The sequence below is a fragment of the Corylus avellana genome, chromosome 6 (genome assembly GCF_965113065.1).
Source record: "Corylus avellana chromosome 6, dhCorAvel1.hap1.2, whole genome shotgun sequence".
Classification (NCBI taxonomy): domain Eukaryota; kingdom Viridiplantae; phylum Streptophyta; class Magnoliopsida; order Fagales; family Betulaceae; genus Corylus; species Corylus avellana.
The window spans coordinates 26,380,004-26,407,918 of record NC_142495.1 but is presented as its reverse complement, the minus strand read 5'-3'; the positions used below and the strand labels follow the sequence as shown (position 1 = coordinate 26,407,918).

The window sequence follows — 27,915 nt, the reverse complement described above, 5'->3', positions numbered from 1 at the left end:
TGATTCAATATGGTTAGAAGTTGTAGACTATCAAGACTTGGCCAGGCTGAACTTCTAGAATAGTGGAAGAAACAAGGTAGAAAATGGGTAGTTTTGGCTGTGATTTGATAATTACGTGATAAAAGAGTAATGATCGACTTATAAAAAGAGTTAATCACATATGAATTATTACTCTTAAAAGACTGGTAAAATGGTGGTTTTGGTTCCGTTAGAATCACTTCTAAAGCCCAGACTCACGTAATAAGAAACCAATAGCAAAAGCTTGAAGCCTTTAATTGTTAAAATTAGAGCATAAAGCCCTTATTTGTTACAATAATAAAACTCGGGCTCTTATAAGACAATTTCCCTAATAATTATAAAGTGAGTTAATGTTACACAAATTATTTTTCTCAATTAAAAAAAACACATTCATTTATTTGTTAAAATTTTATTTTGGAATATTTTACTAAGAAATTATATCCCTTATTAGTTAAATTTGACAAATAAGATTTAAAAGTTTATATATTTTATGTGATGTTTTAGGTGAAGCCCATGATACGAGGCGTTTTAACAAAAACCAGAGCAAGCCGGCTACCAGCCCTTGAGCCTCTACACGAAAGTCTGCACCAGCCCATTTCCATTCTTTTTTTCTCAAAGACCAGCCCAATTCCATTCAGATGAATCAATCCCTGATGGGCCAATAATTTCCCTCTGCTGGGCCAAGAATCAGGGCCTTCTACTGCAACCGCATTTAGGCGGGTTCACCCGTGATCAGACCCTAAACACAGTAATACGAATCGGTTATTGATTTGGGTTCCACATTTCCATTTCGCCACAACTCGTTCCCAACCTTGGGCTTGGCCCTCTCCCTCTCTCTCTCTCTCTCTCCGTCTCTCTCTGTGTACCGTGTTCCTTACTTTTCTGGCGACTTTCCGGCGAAATCTCGTATCAGGTTAACCCTAACTCTATATTCTTCACGCACACGCATACATATGCACACTCTAATTTTATTCGGGCGAGATCTCGGTGGCGAATATCATTACCGTACATAGGTTTCTTCTTCATGTGAAGTTGATCTAATTTTATTTTATTTTTCTGTCAAATTAGGGGATATTACAACTATGTGCATACTCATTTTTCGTGTTGGGAATTATGTAACCATACGAACCAAATGTAATGAAGTGTGTTTGGGCGTGGTAGAATTGGTCCCTAATTTGACTGTGCGGCGTGCGATTTATGTTGAAATAAATATTACTTGTTTGCTAGAGTGAAACTCTATCTCTCTTTTCCGTGTTCTTTGGTAGTTCAATTTGATTTTATGATTCTTGTGCCTATCCCTGTGGTTTTTTTGTTTTTTTTGTTTTTTTTTTTTAATTCGTTTTGTTGCAGTTTAATGTTTTGTAAAGTATTAAGTTTAGTATGAGGATGTTAAACAGATTTGGTTCCGGGTATTGGGTTATTATTCATAGGTTGGGTAGTGGACTTGCTTAAGAGAAAATTTAATTTGACAAGAGTGGAGTGGAATTTCTTGCACAATTAGGCGTACTTTTTAGTAATATGTGGATGATTAGGTGAGACGCCTTTGTTCAATTGATATTGTTTTAGTTTGTTATTTGAGGCAGTTGGACAATCATATGTTGCATTTGGTGTTTTTTCATGGTTCTCTGGAAGCTATGCTAATTAATTCTTCGATTCCTTGTTATGTAGCCATATAATTATTATTACAAATTGGAAGATGGATCACCATGAGGATGAAAACCGAGCTGGAGCTGAAAATCGAGGCAAGCATGATGACGAGGTGAGATTGGTGTATCTGTTACTGAAAGCTGACGCATTATGACTGATCTTTCTAGTTGCAAAGTTACTTGAAATAGGAGAGTTTCTGTAGACTATGCATTCACTTGTTGACATGTCACAAGAAACCGTGCACAAGATTAAATTGGTTCTATTTGCTCTGTGTTATGTTATGATGGAAAATAGTAAACGTTTAGGGGTGTAAACGAGCTAAGCTTGTGCTAGTAGTGCTTGCTTAAGCTCGGCTCGTTTGAGTTTTTCTCGAGCTCGAGTTGACGACGAGCCTCGTTTTTGTGTTCAAGCTCGGCTCGCCAAGGTGGAATCCCTGTGTGAGCTCGATCATTTTGGCCGAGCTCAAGTTCAAGTAGGAGGCTCGAGTAGGATTATTTAGTTTTTTAATCTAAGTATAAAAATAAAAAGAAACAAATTAAACAAATTTTATTAATGATAATTTCTCCAAAAACAATTATGAAAGAAATTTATACAATTATTTTTTTTGATAAGTAAAAGAAATTTATACAATTATAATCAACTAAACTTACAAATCAAATTTAAACAAATACAAGGAAACGAGGTGGATTTGAGAGATCTATAGGATGGTAGGGGAAAGATTATACCTTTGGGACTTGAGGAAAAACGTTCGAGCCCATACACGCCCTCTTCACAAGTCGCCGATCCATGTGCATGTGAGGAAACTCAGTCACGCACTCCATCTACATGATTGGAAAGTACAAGACGATAAGATTATTGTTAAGTGTATCATTCATACATAACTATGGGTTATTGTCATGGTAGCAGCTACAAGCCTAGTTCAGAGAAGGAGGCATGCGAAGGAACTTTTGAGAACATTATCAAAAAGGGTAACAACGGATGTTAGGGTTCAAAATGAATGAAGGGTGAGGATGGTATTTGGTGATTTAACAATTTGGATAGGCCTTTGTGAATTGAAAGGGCATGTGTCAAATTAGGCATCAAGCAGATGGAAATTAATGCTAGTGAAGGAAGACATATGGAGCGTTTTGGTGATAGTTAGAGAATGTAATTGTAACGACCTAGAGAAAAGCGCTAGCTATATCTGCGTTATTACCTTAAAGCTTAATTTCACCTAGTAACTAAGCAATGTGGGACTTAGTATTCATGGCTATCTTTATAAACCATCCACTCTATGTGAGCTACTCCTCATCATCCCAATATGGGACCGGGGTGTTATAGTAATAAACATGTATTTTGTTGTATTGTTATAGAATAGTAGTTACAACTTGTTGGGCCCAAGCTGGCCAGTTATAAAAAGTAGTTACATAGTTTACTAATATATATAACCTATATTTATTAATATACTATACATACATATGTATATAGAAACACACACATATTAATAAATATATTCGAGTCGAGCCCTAACAAGCGAGTCGAGCCTTATACGAGTTTGTATCGTTTTTTAATCGAACATAGTTTCATATTCGTGAATAGCTTATTTAATAATCGAGTCGAGCACAAATTGAGTTTAATTGCCGAGCCCGACCGAGTATGTTCACAAGTAGCGTTGTTCATTTGACACCCCTAGTTAACAATGACATTAATAATAAGCCAGAATACTTAGAGCTATCTTCTTTGTGCTCATTTTGGATGGGTCTTTCTTTATAGAAATGAATTTTTAAGGCGACTATTTTCCTTTTTGTTGCAGGAATCTGTTGCTCGTCTTGAGGAAATTAAGAAATCAGTGGAGGCAAAAATGGCTCTTCGTCAAAGCAATTTGAATCCTGAAAGGCCTGGTTAGTAATTGTTGCTAGAATTTCAGGGTTTACCATGCAAAATAAATTATTGACCAGTCATTCAAAACTATGCAAATTTCTGTGTGAAAGCAAAACATTGGATAATTTTTTTCTTAGTTTATACTGGATGTCACTGCATATAATGAAAGGAACAAGACTAATAAATACTTCCGATAAAGCTATGCTCTTAAGTGATGTTTTTAAGAAAGTCAAATATTGGCTGATTTTGTTTTATGGATATTGTTGGTTTGATCGGTTTTGTTTCATACTTATTGTTGTTATAATTTCTAATTCGAATTATGAGCCGGATTTAATAATAGGTTGTGTTGTTTCTAGTAAAATTGCTTGCTATCACAATCAATGCTTAATATCGATTGAAAAAATAATTTACAGATATTGGCTTTTGTACAAATGATTAGATTACATTAAATTTTCTTCTGAGTGGTTTTTCAAGGACATCTCAGTGAGGCTTTCCGTTCTCTCCTTTCCCAGGCATAGTCGGCAGATTCTCTAATGCTTCTAAAATTGACTCGTGCTTTCTCTTTCTCTTTTTTCTTTCTTTTCTTGACAATATTATGTTTTCAAAATATTGATACTGTTGACCTCACCTCCAGATTCAGGATTCCTTAGGACATTGGATTCCAGCATTAAACGCAACACAGCAGTTATAAAAAAACTAAAGCAGATAAACGAAGAGCAGCGTGAAGGTCTGATGGAAGACTTGCGAGGTGTCAACCTAAGCAAATTTGTTAGTGAAGCTGTGACAGCAATTTGTGATGCCAAGCTTAGAAGTTCAGATATTCAAGCAGCAGTTCAGGTACTCTTTTGGGTTAAATATCTTGAAGCTTTACTTTCTAGCACAATTTTTTATTCTACATGTTAGAGTGGGTTGCTTGTATGAGAAGGTATATACCATGCATGTCCATGTGTGAAAGCTTTGTTGTCTATTATTTAATGCGTATAAGAACTTCTTCCATGGAAGCCTAGCTACAAACATACGCATAATATTTATGCCTTTTACCTGTTCTTCTGCACTCTATCTAACACACGTCTATTTGTCAAAGATATGCTCTTTGCTTCATCAAAGGTACAAAGATTTCTCACCAAGCCTGATTCAAGGGCTCTTGAAGGTCTTTTTTCCTGGAAAGTCTGGGGATGACTTGGATGCAGATAGGAACTTGAAGGCCATGAAAAAGCGCAGCACCTTGAAACTCCTTTTGGAACTTTACTTTGTTGGAGTTATAGAAGATGGTGGCATTTTCATGAATATAATTAAGGATCTTACTAGCTTAGAACATTTAAAGGACAGGGATACTACTCAGACAAATTTGACCCTTCTTGGTAGTTTTGCTCGACAAGGAAGAATTTTCCTGGGGCTTCCACTCTCTGGACAAGAAATTTATGAAGAGGTACAATTTTTCTTTGGCCCTGTACATAACTTATTTCTTCCTATCAGCACTATCATGCCAGCGATATTTATGGCTTTTCAATGACATCAGTAATTCTTTTATTGCTTTAAAACCTGAAGTGGAGGTATATTTCTGTTTATAATTACCATTTAAAGTTCTTTTCATTTTAGAGGTCATCTTTTGATGATAATCTGTAACACTTTGTCTTTTTTGTGTTCATTTTCGACATTTTCTTGAGGTGTTAAGGATTTAGTTTGCAGTTTTGTTTTATTCTGTAGTTACTCTATTGACACTGTGCTACAGTTTTTTAAGGTCCTTAATATCACGGCAGATCAAAAGAAGTTCTTCAGGAAGGCATTCCATGCATATTATGATGCTGCAGCTGAGCTACTTCAGTCCGAGCATTCTGTAAGACTCTTGATATTATTGAAGTTACTCCCTTTTTTTTTGGTTGGTTAGGAGCTGAAATTAAACTTTTCATACTTTCATGTTTTAGATCCTGATGGATTTTATTTTTTCATGATGGTTGTAATTGATGGGTTTTTATTTTTTTTATTTCTTTATAGTCACTTCATCAAATGGAGCATGAAAATGCGAAGATCCTTAATGCTAAAGGAGAGCTCAGTGAGGAAAATGTCTCTTCATATGAAAAGCTACGAAAATCTTATGACCAACTGTACCGCAACGTCTCCTCGTAAGTTAATTTATGACTTAGCAGTCTTTGTTGCATCTATTTCGCTGGTTGCTGGAATGACAGGGACAGTGACCATTTGTACCTTAATGCCTACAATATTTTATTGCTTTGACATTTTTTATGCTTTAATCATGTGATGTCTCACGAGATAATTTATTTTCTTTATGCTCAATAGTTAGTGTACTTATGTTTGTGTGTGTCATAGATATTTTGGGTTTTTGCGTAATAACTATAAATACGGCCATTCAACTTTGGTGACCTTGTACCATCATCGTCTATTTAATATTTATGTCTGTAATATAGCTTGTGGGGGTGTAGTCATGTAGCTTGTACGTTTTTTCTACTCGTAGTTAGGTGTTTCTCATGTATACTTCTTGTGTACCTAGGTTGCGCTTTTAATGATATTTCGATTACTTGTAAAAAAAAAAAATGTTGAACATCATTTTGGGAAAGAGTTCACATACCCCTTTCAAATTACCATTTGATTATCAATGTCCCCCCCCCAAACTTTGGAGCAAAGCCTTATAGTAAGCCAAAGGATATTTGTTATTTGCTATTTCCTTGCGTCATAAATGCTTGCTTGGATGTACTTGATTGTGTGCATTCTCCCCTTGCATTATCTCAGTCTACAAGAAGCGTCTCAAACTCACACTCCCACCTTCTTTCTACTTAATGGGCTGCTAGAAACAAGATCTCCCATCAGCTTCAACATGCCTTTCAGAATTTTTTTTTTTCCACTTATGGTGTAAATTCTTATTTTTGCAGTTTAGCAGAAGCCCTTGATATGCAGCCTCCAGTGATGCCAGAGGATGGTCACACTACTAGGGTTACTACTGGGGAGGATGCTTCACCTCCTGTTTCCGGGAAAGATTCTTCTGTTCTAGAAGCTATATGGGATGACGAAGATACCAGGGCTTTCTATGAATGCTTACCTGATCTCAGGTTTGTCTTGGTCAGATAATATATTTTGATCGATAGTCACTTTTAAAGATTAAATAAAATTTTTCCACTCGATTGTTTTAATGTGTCTTTGGTGGGAAAGAAATGATTAGAACTTTAAGGATCATGAGCGGACATCGGTGGAATTAAGGGCTTTTTTCCTTAAGACACTTTACCATTGGGCTGCTGTCTTTGATTTTAATATTTCTAGCTTTCTAGTTTTTTTAGATCTTTTCTCTTCTTCTAGATAGGTGTCTTTCTTGTATACATCATGTGTACTCGGGTTGCACCTTTGCGCTTTTAATGAACTTGCGATTACTTGTAAAAGAAAATGTGTCAATCATTATAATTGTTTTGTTGTTGTAAAAGCGAAATTTCTCTCTTTAAAAGTTACTAAGATTTGATGTATCTATATCTTTAGAGCATTTGTACCAGCAGTATTATTGGGAGAAACTGAGCCCAGAGTGAATGAGCAATTGACAAAGACACAGGAGCAACATACTGTAAGAAACTGAAGCTCTGAATTATTATAAAGGCTCTGATTTATTTTTTTTTCCTGAGTTTGATGTAACACATGCCAAAATTGATACTCTCTTTTATCCAATGATTGAAAAACATTTGGGAAACATTTTCAACTGTTTGACACGATTTTATCCAAGATTCTACTTTATTGCTTTTTCTTTTTTCTTTTTTCTTTTTTTTTTTTTTTAAAAAAAAGATTAATTATTAGATGGGAATTATTGAAATTAATCTTTAGAGGGTAAACTTTATCTATTTTGTGAAAATGCTATCTTACTCACATGAAAATTGGTTCTTTTGTAAGGAACTGGCACCTGAATCAGACCATGGTCAACAGGCTACCCCAGATACAGCAGAGGTTTCTGCAGACTCTGGCGATTTGCAGGAGGGGAAAAGCATAGAGAAGGGAAAAGATAAGGAAGAAAAAGATAAAGAAAAGACTAAAGATTCAGACAAAGAGAAAGGGAAAGAAAAAGAAGCAGATAAAAAGGGAGAAATTGAAAAGGAGAAACTAAAAAGCATTGAAGGCACAAATTTGGAGGCTTTATTACAGAGGCTCCCAGGTTGCGTGAGCCGTGATCTTATCGATCAACTGACTGTAATCATATCTCTGATCCTTTGGGCTTTATTGTTCTACTACCAATTTTAATATTTTGGTATCAAAATTCTTCATAGTGAAGATCTTATTGTTCTTTATTTCAACTTTCAGGTAGAATTTTGTTATTTAAATTCAAAGTCAAGTAGAAAAAAGCTTGTGAGGGCATTGTTTAATGTCCCAAGGACATCACTGGAACTACTACCATACTACTCACGGATGGTTGCCACACTGTCAACTTGTATGAAGGATGTCTCTTCTATGCTGTTGCAGATGTTGGAGGAGGAGTTCAACTTCTTAATCAATAAAAAGGTAAACTTTCACATGTCAATGTGTTTCTTCGTAAATAGGGAGGGGCTGGTTATTTCTTATGTCTTGCTGCTCAGGTATTCATTTTCATTTGTTTAGTTATTCATGTTTTTCATTCATTTTGAATTTGATTTTCTGCAGGATCAAATGAATATTGAAACAAAGATAAGGAATATTAGGTTTATTGGAGAACTCTGCAAGTTTAAAATTGCACCTGCTGGCCTTGTTTTTAGCTGTTTGAAGGTATATGAAGAATAGCTAATTTTTTTATTTATTTTTTTTGATAAGTATATGAAGAATAGCTAATTGATATGTATTTTTTTTAGCAGCTGGGCTTGTGTGGTATTGAAAATATGGGCCTCTAAACCTAAAGTGGCATTTTCTTCAATACCTTTGCTTACAATACTTGATACTTTCTCTGTGTCCTATATGCCTTTCGGTTGCAAAAGAGTCAACAAGAAACTTGGATATATTTATCCAGGCAGTCAGCTTTAATTGTTCTTTTTTTTCATTACTTACATGGTTTTGTTTAAATTCAGCTCTTGGTCGATTGAAACTTAGTTGAAAAAGGAGCTTAGAAGTAGTTTATGCAATCTCTTGAGATCTGAGATAAATATTTTCCATTGAGGTTGAGACTTTAGTTCATATTGACTACTTATGGATCCATGCTTTCTCTTCTTACCAGCCTCATCAATATGATTTCTCATTATAAAACTGCTTTGGCTTACATTATGCTTTCTGTGTCTCGCCAGGCTTGTTTAGATGATTTCACCCATCACAACATTGATGTTGCGTGCAATCTTCTTGAGACATGTGGCCGTTTTCTTTATCGGTCTCCTGAAACTACCATACGGATGGCTAACATGTTGGAAATATTGATGCGCTTGAAAAATGTCAAAAATTTGGATCCTCGCCACAGCACTCTTGTTGAAAATGCTTACTACCTGTGCAAACCACCAGAAAGATCTGCACGGGTCACTAAAGTCCGTCCTCCATTATATCAGGTGTGACTCATTTCTCAGGTGCAAACCCTCCTCTCTTTCCAATCTGTTTTCATATTCAACATCTCATTCAACCTTTTGTTTGATTTTTTCCTTTGCAGTATATTAGGAAATTGCTATTTTCAGATCTTGATAAGACCACCATTGAGCATGTCCTGAGACAACTTCGGAAATTTCCATGGAGTGAATGTGAGCCATATCTTTTAAAATGCTTTATGAAAGTTCACAAGGGGAAGTATGGTCAGATTCACTTAATTGCTTCTCTTACTGCTGGTTTGAGTCGCTATCATGATGAATTTGCCGTAGCTGTTGTTGATGAGGTTTGTTAACTTTCGCTGCAGATATCTTTTTGTTGAGTTGCTCTAATGAACACAATCTTGATTGTGAAAGTATGTAGATTGTCTCTTACTTGTTTCGTGATAACCATCTTCTCTACTATATTTTTCTTTTGATTGTGCAAGCTTGTTATGTTCTGAAAGTAAAAAAGCAACAATAAAATCCCTAACTGCTGTTTTCAACCTTTTGAAGTAAAAATGAATAGAAGAGATGGGAAGTGTAAAAATAAATAGAAGTTTTTGACATAAACAGAAAGAAGCTGCTAGAAATAAGTTCTCAATAATTGACAAGTATTTGTTGTTTGACTTGAAGAGCTTGTTTTTCTTATCCTCCCTATCGAGAACTGAGAGTAAAATCTGGATGCGTTGTTGGTTCCAGTGCACAGCTTGGCATTTCAGAGGCTTTTTTGTTCATGTTCAAGAGCTTTTACTCCTTATCCTTGGGATAGTGAGCTGAAATGGAAGTGTCTGTGTTTTAGAACCAGCTATTAATTATTTTCTCTCTGTTCTTTTTTTTTTTCTTTTCCTCCCATGACTTTTAGCTACAGGAAACTGGATTGCCATTGAACTCTTGCTCAAATGGCTCCTCCCCCTAAGAAATGGGGTGAAGGGTGTGGTCATGGTTCAGGACTTATTAGATGTATAACTTATCAATAAAAAGAAAAATAAAAAAAGCGATGGGACATTGGATTTCTTGTGGGCCAATTGACTCAAATGGTAGGGAACATGGATTTGGGAGTGCTAATCTAGTATTAGCGTGTTTTGTTTTGAGTCAGTGCTTACATGTTGATTGGAACTTGACTGCGCATCTTTTAGAAGATAATAATTGATGATGAAATTGGGGCTTCACTTAGGCTTCAATATAAGTGCTTCTTGTCCTAGTATTGAACTCACTGTTGGACAAATGAAGGCTTTCTTTGCTAACTATTTGAGTTCATAATGTGACGTGAAGTTGATTTTCTTTTCATAGTCAGCAGCCATATGAATATAATCACCCAAGACGGTTGTTTGGTCAATAGGAGCAAGATCATTAACTTAGTAATTCTTGATTGAGGGGTTAGCATCTTTACCCCTATTAATTCATCCAGCAGTAAGTAATATGATGTAACTTTTCAATATTTTTTGTGACCAACATTAGTTAGTTCTCGATTCTAGGTTATTTCTAGATCATTGCTGGGGTGCTAACTAAAAGCTTTCTTGCTACATCATGAAGGTTAAATACTAAGAGCCCTCAATAGTTGATATCAGATTATTTATTTATTTATTAACATGTGTATAAATATGTGTGGATGTATGTACATCTCTGTGTGCACGTGCTTGCATGTCTGTGTGTGTATGTAACTTTTCAGGTTCTGCTTCATGCCAATTTTGTTGTCAGTGGTTAGCTGTTGATTTTTTTTATCATATGACAATCTTTTTCTCTTTGATGCAAAAAATGCAAAACTGATTTCAGTTCTGCCTTCTGCTGTTTGTAAACACTTGACTCTCTGATTTGCACTGGCATTTACAAGGTTGTCTGGGTCTGCATTTTTACCTTTGTCTATTAGGATTATGATTTTTCTGTGTCAATTTTTTTTTCCTCAAGTATTCAGAAGTTTCTGCTGATAAACAAGAGTGAGGGTGAATATGAGTACTAGTTAGTGGCAAACCCCAAAGTAAGAAAAGACTCGGAACCAAAGAAATGTGGTTACCCAGTGATCTACCAAAAGATGCTCGGCCCTTTATTTATTGTCTTGAGCTTAAAACTACTTGGGCCCTCTTCTCTAAATTAGAATGTGATGTAGGGCTGCTGTTGATGGAGAGAAGTATCTTAATTGGAATCACAACATGCCAAATGCTCATCTGGGGGGCAAGAATACCTTCTAATAAGATCTACCCTCAAACTTTTGATTCCTGTTTTCATCAAGTTAAAGTAGCTTTCCTTTCATCAGTCTTGGGACAAGCTGTATAGCAAACAACCTCAACCCCCCACCCCCCAAAAAATAAAAATAAAACCATATCCAAAAGGAAAGAGCCAAGAAATAATGAAGATTCCCACAAAACAAACCCTCTTACATATGAAGTGTGTATTTTTGCAGACATTCCTGCGTTTTTTGTAGTTTACTTTCTGTTGATAACTCAATGATAATGACTTTACTTCCAGGTTTTGGAGGAGATCAGGCTTGGTCTAGAACTAAATGACTATGGGATGCAACAAAGACGCATTGCCCATATGCGGTTCCTAGGGGAGCTATACAATTATGAGCATGTAGATTCATCTGTTATTTTTGAGACACTTTATTTGATTCTTGTCTATGGCCACGGCACTCCAGAGGTATGGGTTTGTACCTTGTTTATTGGATTTGTACCTTGTTTATTTTTGTGAACATCTCCAAAAGCTTTTTCTTTATTTTAAGTATGAGTGTGAATTTTATCTATGACAATAGAATTAAGGTTTTTGAAAATGGGTTTGGTTTACTTTACATTGTTTTTGTTAATGTTTATGTGTGGACTTTATACGCTTGTAGAAGACCAGAGGTCGAAATATGTATTCGACTTGTAGTCATATACATTTTTTCTTTTTATGTTCTACACAGTGAGGGAAGCAGAAGACTAGTTTTGTGTATGCATAAGGGCACTAGTTTTAATAAATGGGTATTTTGGTTCATGGATTTGAGATGTCTGTAATGCTATGATCTGCAGACATGGAATTTAGTGCTGGACCAAGCAACTCCTAACAATCTAAACGTGAGAACATGGCTGTGTATGTAGTTTGAATTTAAATCACTAGACATGATTTTGTTTGTATGCAGCAAACTTGTGGATAGTAAATGAAGTTGAATCCTTTTATGTTTCTCCAAACAAGTTCAGACACTTGGATGAGGTGTCATGTTCTCGTGTCTGACATGCCTTTCAAGTTGGGTTAGTATCCCACTAATCATAATAGTGATATTGACATCTATGCATCAAACAAATTCCTTGCTAGGAAATTCACTAAAATTAAATTGGTTGCATGTGTGTTGATGGGTTTGCATGACCATGTGTAACACAGGAGTAAGAAAACAATGTGATTTACAAAGCATATAAATGTTTATGATTACGTGTGTGATAACAATTGCATTCTTTTTAATGCTTCTAGCAAGATGCACTAGATCCACCGGAAGATTGTTTTCGCATCAGGATGGTTATTACTCTTCTTGATACCTGTGGTCACTACTTTGATCGAGGCTCTTCTAAGAGGAAACTTGATAGATTCTTGGTACATTTCCAGAGGTATATTCTCAGCAAAGGTGCACTGCCGTTGGATGTTGAATTTGACTTGCAGGTTAGTCATGCGGCTCTTTCTTTATTCCCCAACTTTTGTAGTGAATGACAATCTGTACGAATATTTAATTCATTAAGCTCGCTAAGCAGTAAATTTAAAGATCATCCAATAAGGCCGAGGAAGGAGTTAGTAATGGTTTTAAATGTAAAAATGATAGGTAACCAATGTTGACACAACAGTTATTGCAGCTCTATACCTTTATATGTGGTAGGAAAATTGATAGCTGAACTCTAGCCATATGCTGTTTAGTTAGTTTGGGAGTGGGGAGTAAGGGATGTTCCACTAGGATCTGATTCTTGAGGTGCATTTAATAAAGTAGACAAAACCCTTCCTTGCTTGAGACTTAGGTAATCATTGAATCTTATCCTGAGCTGGCAGGGAGTTTTTTTTTGGTCTTTCTTTTGACTCATCAAACTACAGTGGCAGCAAGGTTGGATCTTCCAATTTTATCACTTTTATAGGAAAGCAAATTCTTGTGCTGATTGGCTTGAATCCCACTTCCAAGAGCTTCCCCTTGGCTTAGTCAGATCTCAGGCTCCCCCGGCTGGTACATGGTATTGTATGCCAAATTTTTGTGTGGGAGTTACCTTACCCCAGCTTTTGCCAATCGGAGATCATAGAGTTTAGAGTTTGAGCATGTTGAGTGACTATTAAATTCAAGATCTAGTTCTATTTAATCAATAGATTTCTAATGAGACAATGTGCCTTTGAAATTCACAAACTATTTATCTATTTCTGAAAGTTTGAACTATTGTCCCCCCCAAAACCCCCTATTCTGCTAAGGGTTATGAGGAAACTTTTTTTTGGATTACTGAATTCAGTGTGTTTTGACTTGCCAAAAAAAAAAGTATGTTATTTGGATTTTACCATACTATTCATAAACCGTCCGGGTGATAGCATTCACTGGTAATACGTCAGCTCTAATATGAAAAGAACTAGTGGTGGTATTTGCTTGCAAGTTTGAGAAATAACATATTTGCAATCAATTGATAAGAATGTCCAGTATTCAAAGTAGAACTTGGTTGGCACATTGACCATTATCTCTGAAACAGAGGAGCAACTGCATTGCAACAATTAGCTTGCTTAGAGTACCGCACTGCAATCTGTCATGAAGCTTTTAAGAATCAGCCCTTTCTGTAATGAACTTATTAGATAATATCAACCGCATTTCCATTAGGTTAAGATCCTAAAGTTGGCAAATTTGCAGGACTTGTTTGCAGAACTACGGCCCAACATGACTCGATACTCATCCATTGAAGAAGTGAGTGCAGCTCTAATAGAACTCGAGGAGCATGAACATGCTGTTTCAACTAATAATGAGAAGCACTCTGACACAGAAAATCCTCCAACCAGAACTACTTCCGATTCTGTTCCAGCAAATGGACAGAGAATTGTGAATGGCCCTGAGGAAAATGGTCAGGTGCATGAAGACATTGGCGACAGTGATAGTGATTCAGGGAGTGGCAGCACAGAGCCAGGGGGACACGATGATGAATATTTGGATGATGAGAATCATGATGGTGGATGTGATAGTGAGGATGAGGATGATGATGACGGGGGTGGACCTGCTTCTGATGATGATGATGAAGTCCATGTCAGACAGACTGTTGCGGAGGTGGACCCTCAGGAAGAAGCCAGTTTTGAGCTGGAGCTTAGGGCTGTAGTGCAGGTATGATTTAGATTGTCATGTTCATATTTGCTGGCGCCTCACCCATGCAATATTTTAGCTTCTGCCTTGCATTGGATCTTTTGTAGAATTTCTTTTGAATATTTTTTTTGGGACTCTGTTAGTTTGCTATTATTTTTGGTTGACTTTCTTAAATTTCTTTTTCCTTACGTTGTGGAGGGCTAATTTTCTTTGAAGAGTTTAAAGTGATATTTTGAAATAACAGTTGGATGATGCTATGGCAATGATCTTTAGCTCAAATCACACTCCTCCCCTGCAGAACAAGATGGATGAGGGTGAGGTTGTGGGTTCAACACCCACCAGATGCATATGTGACTTGCCAAGCAAAATATCCAGTAGGACTATCCATATTATTATATGACACCAACATCCGATTCTGGTGGAATGGAATTGTGCTCACTCCAGTCACAATTTCTGCTGATTGAGCCCATGTTGGCTTTTAAAATTCTATAATATTTACAAATTCTATGTTTCTCTATACTGATATTATGCTGAAGGGTTACAATTGGTAACTTTTTATTCCCATTATCTTATTCCTGACTGCAGGAGAGCATGGAGCAGCGCCGTCTAGAGCTGCGGGGTCGACCTGCATTAAATATGATGATACCAATGAATGTGTTTGAGGGGTCCACAAAGGACCATCATGGAAGGGGTGTTGGAGGGGAGAGTGGCGATGAGGCATTAGATGAGGAGGCTGGAGGAAGCAAGGAGATTCAGGTGAAAGTTCTTGTGAAGCGTGGGAACAAGCAGCAAACGAAGCAGATGTACATCCCTCGGGATTGCTCACTTGTGCAGAGCACAAAACAGAAAGAAGCAGCTGAGCTTGAAGAGAAACAGGACATCAAGAGGCTGGTATTGGAGTACAATGATAGAGAAGAGGAGGAGCTTAATGGATTGGGTGCCCAAACAATGAACTGGTCACAAGGTCCCCACAGGGGTTCCAGCCGTGGCAGCACTTGGGATGGAACCGGTGGTAGGGGTAGTGGACCACGTCATCGGCATCAGAATTACTCAAGCGGTGGACTCTATTACAACAGAAAAAGGTGAAAATATTTGGTTTCACAATTCTAGAAAGCCAACAATCTTTGCCATAGCTTCAAGAATTCTCCAAATGTGGTACATCAATCACAAATTGAATTTGATGCTCGTGTGCAATGGTGAAGAACTCATGCATTTTTGCCTGCCCTCCGCCTTTTTTCTCGATACAAGGCAAGGTTAAAATCAAACTTCTCATCAGGAGGTAGTGGTTATCGGGGGTGAAGATATTCAAAAAAGAAAAAAAAAATCCCTGATTCAACAAAATAGGATATACAAAGGTTATTGGTATGATTGTGAAGTGGCGATCTGAAAATACCTTTGGAGCTGTTCTGTAATTACAGCCGCTGCATCTTTTGACCAAACAACTATTTAACTTGTGTCTCTCCGATTGTATATTTGTCAATATGGGAAAAAAAACGGGGGCTTGATGACTAATTTGCTATGATTTTGTTCTTATAAATTAATACATATGGCTTTTGTATTATATTTTTATCTGCTTCATGTGCTGTACTACTTTGCCTTCATTTCTTTGTTGTTCTGTAGACTTGATTCTTATTGGTGTTTCAAAGTAACTGTCGACAACGATCAAGTCAGCATGAGGAGCTCCAAAGATCCATGTATGATGTATGATAGGAACTATTTCGCAAGTTTCAGTGTAACTAATATTTTCACAATGTTGTCCACAATGGCTTAGATTTGAATCTAAGCACAAAGTTTATTATTGTGGGACTAGAGGATACGCAAGAACAAAGTTTTCCTTCCAAACTTGCATTTTAAATAGAGTACGTGATTCTCACAAATCACATGTTTTTAAGGACAAGTGTCAGTTTAATATATTGGATTAAAGAAATTTTTTTCAATCCAATTTGGAGAAAATTTGTCCGACCATGGATGTTTGACTGATTAGGTGTGACCACAAACACCAAAGTATACTCTTACATATCTGCATCCTCGTCTTGCAAAATTGCCCTATGAATTTGTAACTCTTTGGGAATGGATATTGATGTCCCTCGTGGATTCTAGGTAGATCGATCAATGCAGGAACCGATGTGATAGCTAAACGCTGTGAAACGACTAGAGCACCGATGGGCTTTACAAGTCATTTCAGGTGTGTTCTTCTGAGGAACATTTATATGTATGTATATTTCCTTTCTTTTCTTTTTTTCTTAAAGTGGAAAATCTGTCTAATCCACTTTTACTCTATGGTCATGTCACCACTTCAGCACCAAACCAAGACATCTATATAAGTTGTTTATTACATCATGCAATACAGACCTATTTCAGGTTAATGTGAAGACAGCAGCATATACATGAGTTTTCTTTTGTTTCGAATGTTACATGAAAATCCTAAAAATTAAAAAAAGGAGTAGGAAATAATGGCCAGACCCCACTTTTATTCGTTTCTTCCATTCTTGATGGATCAACTCATTCATCATCAGATACCAGGTCCACTACTAATCTTTACTTTTCTTGCAAAACGTCCATACCTTTATCTATTTATTTATTTTTAATCTCTTTTTTTGGGGGGAGGGTAAAGATGCAGAGGGTAAACTACCCTTAGTCCCAATAAACATGACCATATCCCTCAAACAAGGTAATTATTCACACTGGCTAATGTGATATGTTTTAAGTGACTGACATGAAAAATTATTTAAAAAATATTATAATAATCAGTGCAAAATAAATGCGAAGAATAGCATTACTCTTTATATAATGCTGACTGCAAATTATCTCTCATCGGCTGGTCCTAGTAAAGATGCCGCATCTTTCTTGCCTTGGATTTTGCCATTTTCAATCCTTAGAAAATCTATGGTACAAATTCATAATGGGGATCCAAATTAAAGCTTGGAAGGGCTATATCTAGTATAGCCTTTTTCATGGTGTTAGTTGAATCTTTGATTATGTATTAGAAATCCAAAGTACTCACTGGCTTTGATCTTTTTGGTTATTGATGATGGAACCATATAACTTAGAAGAAGTAATGCTACTGTTTACACTCATTTTATATATTTATTTTACATTGGTTGACGTAACATATTTTTAGATAATTTTTTTTAAAGTGATTAATATAAAATTCTATTTAAAACGCTCGTCACCCCGGTATGAAATCGGTGTAAAAGAGTATCATTCCTCAACTTGAAGGTGATACTACTGAGGCAAAACTTTTCTTTAAAAAAGATGAGGCCAGAAGCATAATTTATTGTTGGGAATTCGGTTCTCCAAAGTCTTGGTGGCCATAAACATATATTTAGGTATGCTGTTGGAGCACATTGTTCTAATTTTACAGCTCAGAATTGTGTGCCATAGATGGAACACGTGGGACCAGCATTTTCATTTATTTGTGAGACCTCAATTAGGTTTAGCTTCTCAAACTGTAAACTGCCTTTTTGCTTCATGTGATCCACGGTGATTGAATCATTAAACTAATCCATCACATGTTCTTTTTCAAGATATCAAAGACCCAATGTTTATTAATATAAATCATCTTTAAACCGGTGCGAAGTTTCTGTTGGGAGATAAAGCGGTTATGGAGTTTTTAACTCGAGTACATTAATATACATAATTGAACACAACTCTAGCCCAAAAGCCTAAGCTAATGGGCTAAGGTCCACTTAAATATATTAACTACTATTTTCTTTTATATTTTCTCAATGTGGGACACAACACTCACAAGTGCAAGTGCACTCACAACAATTTCCCTCTCACTTGTAAATCTCTTCACATTGACCCAATTCCTCCTCGTTTGTGAGTTTTTTTACTTTTTCAAGAGTGTCTTACGTTAAGAGTTGCGGAAGGCAGACACAACTCTAAACCCGAGTTGCGAGTGGAGACACAACTCTAAACCGGACGCATCCAGACACCTATCCCAGAAAAGTAACCATGGCTTTGATACTATTTGTTGGGAGATAAAGCGGTTATAGAGTTTTTATCCAAAGTACATTAATATATATAATTGAACACAACTCTAACCCAAAAGTTTAAGCTAATTGGCTAAGGTCCACTTAAGTATATTAACTACGCTTTTCTTTTTTATTTTCTTAATGTGTGACACAACACTCACAAGTGCACTCACAACAGTTTCATCATATCAATTACTAAAATGTGAATTATCACGTAATTTTATAAAACAATTATAATAAAAATTGTATTACGTGAAATACGCGTCCATTGTCTAGTTGTTTATTGCAAAAGAAGATTTGTAGCTATAGTATCTTCTACTCAAATCTGTAATTGATAATAGAAAGGAAAGAGCAATAAAGTAAAGGATTTTGTCTTGAACTTTTGACATTTTATAAGATTACTTTCTAGGTACTTGGATGACAAGATATCATGCGCATACACTCTTTCTTACATTTTATGACCCTCAAGAATAATCTTGAAAGGTGAAGGAGATAAAAGCTGGAAATAAAGCTGCCAATTAATTGTCTTATGAAAATCAAATAGAATTTGTTCAAGTCTTGGATACAGTGGCGGAGCCAGACAATTGATATTAAGGGTGCTGCTAAAATTTTTTTTAGGGTGTCGAGTGAGAACTTGCATAAGTAGAAGAAAAAAAAAAAAAATTCTTTTGTTAGGGGTGCCACGGCACCCCCAAAGCTTCAAGTGGCTCCGCCATTGCTTGGATATGAATCCAAATAATAACAAGTGAAGAAAGGTTTAGAAGAATAAGACTATTATAATTGTGAAATGCAATGACAAAAAAATGAAAAATAATTGTGCTGCAAAACAAATTTAAGATAAATTTATGAAACAATTTCATCATTTTATATATATATAGACGTTTCAATTGAAGTCCAACTATGGATGATTAATGGAAGTGTCAAATTTGATTGGTTGGGTGCAATCTAATCACAATGAAATTGCCAATTAACAATTACACAATCTTATTTAATCTTCCATTAAATGTTTACTTCTCTTCGTTATAGTCTAGGAGTGCATTTGGCCTTATAACTTTCCAAGCTAAACTTGCGTTTTTAAATAAAATCATGTTCCGCTTGGAAATACATTTAAAAAAATGACGGGTTTAAATTGCAAGCAACGGGAATACATTTTTTTAAATGTTATTGAAATCTAAAATCTGTGTTTTCATTAACTGTATTTTGAAATCGTTATGTTTGACCGAGCATATATTGAAAAAAAAAAAAAAAAAAAAAAAAAAAAATTCGTTTAAGACAATAACCTTAAACATAATTCAATCTTTCTCCTTAGTCAATTTACATTTATCACAAAAATAATAATGATAGAAACAACAACACAAAGACAGAGACTTATCATAAAAGAAAAGAAAACAAAAAAACACAAAGACAGGGAAACAAACAAAGAAACAAACTTCCAACCCACAAAAAATCAAAAAGTCTTAGACTGGACGGTCGATAATTACCAACACGTGCAGAAGAAAAGGAGAGGACAGTTTGGTAAATTACCGCGAAAATGACTTTATTGGGAGCTACTACAGAAGAGAGAACTCTCTCTCTCTATATTGAGTACCCAAAAAAAAAAAAAACTCTCTATATTGAATGGAGAGGAAGAGGCCACGTCACTCAAGGAACCTAAAACCTCGTATCCTGCCGACAAGTACACAAGAAACATATTTTAATTCCAATTCCCATCTACTTTCCCAATTTGTGAATATTAAATTAATATCTTTTACTTTATATTTTATATTCCCACTTGCAGGCGCCAACCTTTACATATGAACATATACCTAATCCAATTATTGCGCCTTAACTGAATTTATAGTATTAATATTATATTGCATCATAATTTTATATTTATTATTATTATAATAATAATAAATTTAGAAAATTAGATATTACTATTATATTGCATCATAAATTTATGTTTATTATTCTAACAAATTTACAGGTACAACTGTACAACGGTATTTCATGAATCGTATGTCTCCCTGCCTTTCAAAAGATTAAAGTGCATAATATAAAAAGAGTAAGCCTAAGAAACCATATTTTGATTTTCCAATGTTAACGTGACAATCTAAACTGTCACGTATTACATGTTAAAAAATACTTATATAAAATGGAATGTATTGTGTTAAATTTATTTTATGTATGAAAAAGAAAAATAATTGGTCTTCTCTATTCTAATAATAGACGTTTTGGATAAACTCATTTGACAATTTACATTTTATAGATTGAGTGTTTACCTGAATTGTCATATAGCAGTTTATGTTTTAATTGCTGACATAATAAGTATCATATGGACTGTCACATCAGTTTATAAACGGGATAAGCGTCATGTTAACAATCACGTAGTAAATTGTCACATCAATTTGTAAAAAACTAGTTATAAAAGACGTGCAGTAAAACTTATATAACATTTCGTGTACGAAATTTACATTTTGGAATCCACTTAATATGTACAATGTACAATGGTTAATGTAATAACCAACGTTCTAGACATTTATCTTGTTTTTTTTTTTTTTTTTTTCCTTGTCTTTGTTTGGTCGGGCAATTTTTCTTGTTAAATGTATCATTGTTGTTGAAACTTCTCAACACGTCATTGTTTTTAACTAAGAAAAAGTATTTATTTATTTATTCTTTTTAGATTTAAATCCAGTACAATAAAAAATTTCTATTGCACTTCAGTAAGTAGTTCATTGCACGAGATCCCATCCCATTTCTTTCCCAGACCAGGACATTATATTATAGTCTCACATGTTTCTTTATAAAATTGATATATAATGGCAACCATAACATAAAATATAGACTTAAAAGATCTTCAATTCTTATTATAATCTTCTTACTTAAATAAATAAGATTTATTATTAATTTATTATGTATTTTATTTTCACAAGAATGCTCTAACTCAAGCAATGACGTATCTATCACTGAGTGCCGCTCGTGTGAGTCACGCCCAAATATACGGTCACATTCTCCAACCTTCACATATGACTTTTTGACCAGGTACGCGCTAGTTGGCGCGTGCCTTACCTTTAATAGGTAGTTTACACAACCCGTCGCACCTTATCATTTTCTCTAAATGGAAGGTCTCCGATCAGCACGTGGCAAACAAACATGATTCTCTTATTGTGGAGTTGTCAAGTTAGGTCTTGGTAAATTCAATTCATAAGCACAATGATTATCAATTTTGACAATTTTCTGATGCCACATTAATTTATATCATGTGACAATTATTATAATATATAATAATATATAACATAAGTTCTAAAATATTTCCTGGATGGTGAGGGATTTTCATGGATAGTGTTATGGTGTTACAAGTGTGTTTCCTTTGTTCTTAGACCCCCCAAAGAGTTACAAAATTAATAATAATAATGATGATGTGGTTATGTCAAAAATACAAAGTAGCTCTCAAAACATTATTTCTCCTAGAAAGTTAATAAAAATAGCTTGTTTTTAGTGGAAAAGTTATTAAAAATATCTTATAAAGAAATAAACGACATAAATTGGATGATTATAGGAGCTCTAATTACTTTTATACTAGAGGCCATCTATACTTTTTTTTTTTAGGAGAATCTCGAATATTTGAAGATAAACCCAATTGAGTCCCCGGAAGATTACATATTGATTTCGTCCTTGTTACATAATGTAGCAATTATTGTCATACCAATAATATTTTTATTGTTGTTCCTAATAGGTAGCTCAATTAATCATGATTAAGCCTCATAAAACGGAGATTGTTAGTTCGAATCCTCTTACCATTTTATCTCTCCTTATGCGAACACGTAAAAAAATAAATAAATAAAAAATAACATCTTTATTGTTCTTTTCAATTCCAATGGAATTAACTTGGGGGCATTGAATCTAAATAATATATTCATTCTTCATGATATTTTTTTTTTTTTTGGTACAAGTTTTTTTTTTTAAAAAAAAAAAAAAAAGAAAAAAAAAAAGAAAAAAAGAGGATCTTTCTGGATATATTATTAGATGTGTCCCTATTATGCATTGAAGTAGGCTGCGGTCTAGAGTCTCCATCTAATTATTTTAAGGCATTTTTTTTATTCGTTTGGTTTTTTCTGAGCAATTATTTTAGGGGTTGAGGATTACCTAATAATGCCGGTATTATAGTCCAAATCAGGTGGGGACTGTTTACTTTTACCGGAAAGGGAATCTCCAATAAAGAAGATTTTTAAGGTAGAAGGGTTACCCTAAGAGGAAAGGTTCCTACGTGGGAGCCTAGGAAATATTCTCGTTCCTATCTCTTTATCTATCTCCGACTCCGACCAATCAATCTTGCCCTTTCCTATTCCGTTCACTTCTGTTTCCAAATGAGGAAATTTGACGGTCCAGATTTGTCCATCGTTTCGATACTGTTTTTGTGTGGCATTTATTGGTTTCTTTAGTTGGTGTCAGTGACAACTGACAAGACGTCCTGTCTCCATTAAGGTTTCTCTCTCTCTCTCCACCTAAAACTGGATTGGTTGGTTCGCTATTTGTCCTTAGATTACAACAATGTCCTTCATCGATAGGACTTAGGAGCTTCATAATAGAATTAATGATATCTTCCGCACAAACATTTTATTCAATTGACGTGGCAAGTTCTAATAGTTATCAATTTTTATTCATATTTTAATTTATATCATAAATGGTACTTAATTTATTGATAAATATAAATTTAATATTTTCGTCACCATTATAATGCCAAACTAACGAACTACAATAAAAATGGTTTTAGCCACTCTTATGGCTAGAACCACCCCCAAGAGTCTTAGGAGTGGTTCGATCACTCTTAAACGGGCCAAAGCCACCCCCATGATAATCCGTTAGTTTGGCTGACAAAATGGTAACAAAGATATTAAATTGATATTTAACCATAAGTCGAGTACCATCTGTGATATGAATTGAAAGCTATATGGAAAAAAATAAAAACCCTAAAACCTAGGTACTAAAAAGGTAATTAACCATTATTTTTTTTAACAAAAGCTAATTCAAGAGTTGCTAAATTCTGCTATATTAACTTTATGAAATATTTGTATGGTATATATATAAAAAATAAAAATAAAATAAAAAGAGAGTAAAGTCAATAATCTTTTTTTTTTTTATCCTACACTTATCTCATTATGTTAATATGACAGTATCAATTAATATTTAAATTTGTTTTAGTAATGTTATTCGTCACACTAGCTAATTTTGTGTATTTCAAGTAGTTTCTCATATCAGCAATTTCAAAAAAAAATTTAAGGAAAAAAAAAAAACAACAACAACAATTTCTCTCAATTTCAATTGAAATAAAGAAGATGATGATCCTACACACATGTTAATTTGTAAAAGCTTTAATTATTCTAACCATGACTAATGTAATAAGTATCATATGCACTATTACATTAATTTATAAAAAAAAATTGATACCAACTTAATAATTTAATTTTAAATTTTTAAATTTTTGTTAAAGTCAAAGTACTAGCTAGCAAAATGTGGTAGCTTTGTGGCTTTGACAATTTTTTTTTTTTTTTTTTTTGACATGTCCACACAAGAGGGAGGAGAGGAGATTTGAACTAATGACCTCCGCTTCATAAGACATGGTCTCCAGTCGATTAAGCTATCCCTTACGGACTTGTGGCTTTGACAATTCCTAGGTCAAGAAATGCAGGCAGTTAAGCATAGAATTTAGTTGTCTTTACTCTTCTTAGTTAACTACATATATAGTTTGTGGGTGAAGATTAGAGAAGTGATTGGGAAGAAAGCAAGGGGCATGGTGGAATGAGTAGTTTCAACATAGTGGTCCACGCATGACACAACATTGCCTTTTCATGCGAGGAAGAGGCACTTTAATGCCACATCGAACACGCCATTCTCTTCTTCTCAACCACAAAAGTCTACCCATTTCTCCAACATCTACATTATTGAATATTGTATTAATTCAATAATAATAATAATAATAATAATACTTCGGTACACGATGAATATTGAAATTCAAGTTAAAAAAAAAAAAAAGAGAAAAAGTCATCCGCCCTTTCTAAACGTCAATGACAGGTAGTCGCATTTTTAAGGAAAGGACAAATCCGTATAAATAATCACCCTTCCTCGTCCGTTTCTTCCTCTCTTTTTTTCCAACTAAAAAGGCAAAGCTAGTAAACGAAATCTTAAATTCATATGCATAGCATTATTCTAGAATCTACGAGTTACTTTCTTTAAACAAAAAATCAATTTATATATATATATATATATATATATATATATTATGGTCTGAATTGCTACTATGTCCTGTTTTCGATCTTTTTCAAAGGCGAGATAAATTGAGGAGCTGTAATAAAATAGAGTAAAGTCGAGTCTTTTTACATGCTAAGATTCGGCCCAGTCTCATGTGTGAGGTCAAATTTTCTTTCAATAAGTAAGGTCCAACACGTGAAATATTTAATTTAATATATAAAATTAACTATGGTTAATATACACTAACATATTAAGTTAGAAACTAGCTAGTTTGATCTTCAAGAGGTAGCTCAATTGGTTGGGACCACGCCTAATGAAGCGGAAGTCACTAGTTCGCATCCCCCTCCCTCCTCTTGTGCGGACATGTCAAAAAAAAAAGAAACTAGCTAGTTTGTCCCCAAGGAGTAGCTCAATCGGCTGTAAACCACGCCTCATGAAGCGGATGTCACTAGTTCGAATCCCCCCTCCCCCTTCCCTTGTGTGGACATGTCACAAAAAAAAAAAAAAAAAAAACTAGCTAGTTTTGTTAGTATATTAATTATTTCTTTTGTGCATTAATATACTATCTATTTATTTATTTATTGAGAGGAATCGTAATGCTTTCTTTAAAAGTTATGGACGAAAATTTTTCTCATCAAATACAATGCATTAATATACTAACTATAGTCTATATAGGCAACTATAGTCTATAAACAGCATTATATTAACTAACTAGTTAATATATACTTTTGTGATTTTTTCGGTGCCCAGCTTTGAAGGGATGCCCTGCCCCAGCTCAACTGTCGAAATTATTGAATCTGTGTAGGAGGGACCATGTGACATGAATATATAAACAAACCTAGGGTGGTCCTCTTACTCCTTTATAAGAGGTCCTCACATATGGAATAGTCAACGTTGTCCAGCAAGTTTCGGATGAGTTCTGTGATATCTCCGTCCATCCATTGAGGTTTTGGGCCTATCAAAACTCGCCACATAGACTACCCAAAAAGAGATGGAAAATTTGGTATTTTTTTCATTAGGGTGTGTTTGTTAAAGGCTTTTGGTCCAATACTATAACAAAAATTAATTAATGTAAAAAAAATTAAGAATGTTATATATGAAAAAGTAAAAATAAAAATAAAAATTATTTTAGAGTGATTTTTTTTAATAGTAATAAAAAGTTATTGGTGTGATTTAAAAAGTAAAATAATCTAAAAAAAATAAATAGTATGAGACCGAAAGCATTTTCTCGAATTGGATGCGTGGGATATCGTGCGGGGGAAAATTAACTCACGCATGTATTGGTGACCAACCGCCCATGGAATAGAGTGGCGGGCCAACCATTCGTAATTAAACCTACTACTTTACCCCCTTACTACTTAGGGCCATGCCACTCCTACGCCATCAATTTGTGACACCAAACCAATCAAACCATACAAATGTCTTATTTTTTTTCATTCTCTCACTATATATTAAAGTCGTGAAATATTTAATTTAATAAGTAGATTTGTTTGCAAAAGAGATAAAAGACGTCAGAAGCCCATCATCACAAAGGATTAGAAGGACTCTGATGCTCAAGTTAGTATGGGGCGAGAGAAAAAGTTCTCTCATACAATGAGAGCAATATTGATAAAGTATAATATGTAGAAAATTGTGTACCTTAGACCTTATATCCCGACATGTCGAGCATTCTAAAGTCTTATTGAGTCTGTTGGAGGGGTAATGGCTTTATGTCCGTTGGATCTTGGGTTCCTTCGATGAACTAGAGATAGGTTTATTTAGACCCTTTCTATGTCCTGGCCTTTTAAAAGATTCTTAAGTCCTACGTACACATATTATCGCAGCAATTTATTTAGATCATAACAATATAAACATTAGAGAATGGATGAGAAATGTTGATGATGTGAGGTAACATTAATACATTGAAAATTAAGGGAGAAAAGAGTTGACATTTCCACATTAAGCCTTATATTGGGCCACGAGATTAGTAAAACCATACCCTTTTTCGGATTTTATAATGCCAAAAACACTATGATATTGATATTATAGTATACTTAGTCAAATAATTTAATGTTCTTTAAGAACCCACCTAGAATAAGAGGAAAGAAAAGCGAGAGAGAGGTAGGCCGTACCAATCTGCTTACAACAATTTATTGCCATGAAAAAAAAAAAAAAAAATCAATAATGAAGACTCCTTTAGTGTGGAGTTAGGTTAGCCTTTATCTTCTACAAATTCAGTTGTATTTAAGAAGTTATAACCTCTGGTTCTGTACCATATCACGTAGATTACACATTTATATTCATGATAACTCCTCAACCCAACATCTATTTGCCATTCCTATAGGTGGCGGAACCAGATAATTTATACTAAGGATGCTGCTAAAATTTTTTTAAGGTACCGAGTGATAATTTGTGTAAGTTGGAAAAAGGAATTTTTTCTTTTTTTCAGGAGTACTGTGTGGAACTTGGGTAGGAAAACAGTTTTTTTTTTTTTTTTTTTTTTTTTTAATTTATTTATTTTTTAAGTTTTGGGGGTGTCAATGCCTCAAGCGACTTCTGCTTCCTCCTCTTTCCTTGCATCTCCACATTATTTTTGAAGAAATGCTACGATATTTTTTTTTAATGTTTTTATGATTCTATGCGAATAATATTTTCTAAAAAAACAGAAAAAAAACTTAACTCACCAGGTTTTTATATTTTTTTTAAAAAAATAATATTCAAATAAAATCAAGAGTAAAATTAAGAGAACACTAAAAAAAAAAAACTATAGCATTCCTCTTATTATTATTATTTTTTTTTTTTGAGTCACTCTTATTTTTATTATTATTTTGTATTATGGATCAAGCTAAATTAACTACTCATTAATTGCAATCTTCACAAAGTTGCACGGAGTCAAATTGTATTAATTAGTTTACTTGTTGACAATGACGACGAAATTAATTGCAATATTTTATTCTTCTTTTGAGAAAAGGAACTTAGGCCGGTGTAATTATAAGCAAAATGCTTGGGGGATAGGCAACGAAATGAAATGGGGAAGATTAGGAGGGATAAAATGGTAATTTTACTTCTTCTTCTTTTTAAACCATTTTAAGTAATTAATAGTATATAGTTGACAAGTTAATTAATAATTAATTAAATTTATAAATATTTATTACAACATTTTTAGGCGTGAGTTTATAATTAGTGCAATAATTAAAAATATATGCAAGTCAACTAGAACTAGTTAAATTGACAAGTTAAACTTTTTGTTTAATTATTTAAATTTTGACTATAATTTATAAAAAGAAGTTTGTAATTAAAATTGTAGGGAAATTAGTGGGGGTGAAAGTATTGAAAAGTGTAAAAAGACAAATAAAAAAGGAAGGGGCAACCTAGTATGACCATGCTCTACCTTCACAGTTAATACGCCCCCATCTCTTTCTTTTAAGCCCGG

At 34.4% G+C, this 27,915-nt stretch overlaps 1 protein-coding gene across 1 annotated transcript; it reads left to right on the top strand.

The window, feature by feature from the left end:
• Positions 1-805: 805 nt before the first annotated feature.
• LOC132186336 (regulator of nonsense transcripts UPF2) lies at positions 806-15,865 on the top strand. The gene is made up of 18 exons (XM_059600254.2): positions 806-931; positions 1,687-1,777; positions 3,458-3,545; positions 4,160-4,362; positions 4,610-4,954; positions 5,258-5,362; positions 5,521-5,648; positions 6,414-6,590; positions 7,009-7,090; positions 7,411-7,704; positions 7,816-8,013; positions 8,152-8,253; positions 8,763-9,014; positions 9,113-9,331; positions 11,490-11,660; positions 12,465-12,650; positions 13,858-14,319; positions 14,884-15,865. The coding sequence occupies exons 2-18, from the start codon at positions 1,715-1,717 to the stop codon at positions 15,382-15,384; spliced, it is 3,576 nt and encodes a 1,191-aa protein (XP_059456237.2). The 5' UTR covers positions 806-931; positions 1,687-1,714; the 3' UTR covers positions 15,385-15,865.
• Positions 15,866-27,915: the final 12,050 nt, after the last annotated feature.

Excerpts from the sequence above, each read along its gene's own strand:
- LOC132186336 (XM_059600254.2), top strand. The coding sequence starts at position 1,715 with ATGGATCACCATGAGGATGAAAACCGAGCTGGAGCTGAAAATCGAGGC. Across the intron at positions 1,778-3,457 it reads GAGGCAAGCATGATGACGAG|GAATCTGTTGCTCGTCTTGA; the intron begins GTGAGATTGGTG and ends TTTTTGTTGCAG. Across the intron at positions 9,332-11,489 it reads CCGTAGCTGTTGTTGATGAG|GTTTTGGAGGAGATCAGGCT; the intron begins GTTTGTTAACTT and ends CTTTACTTCCAG.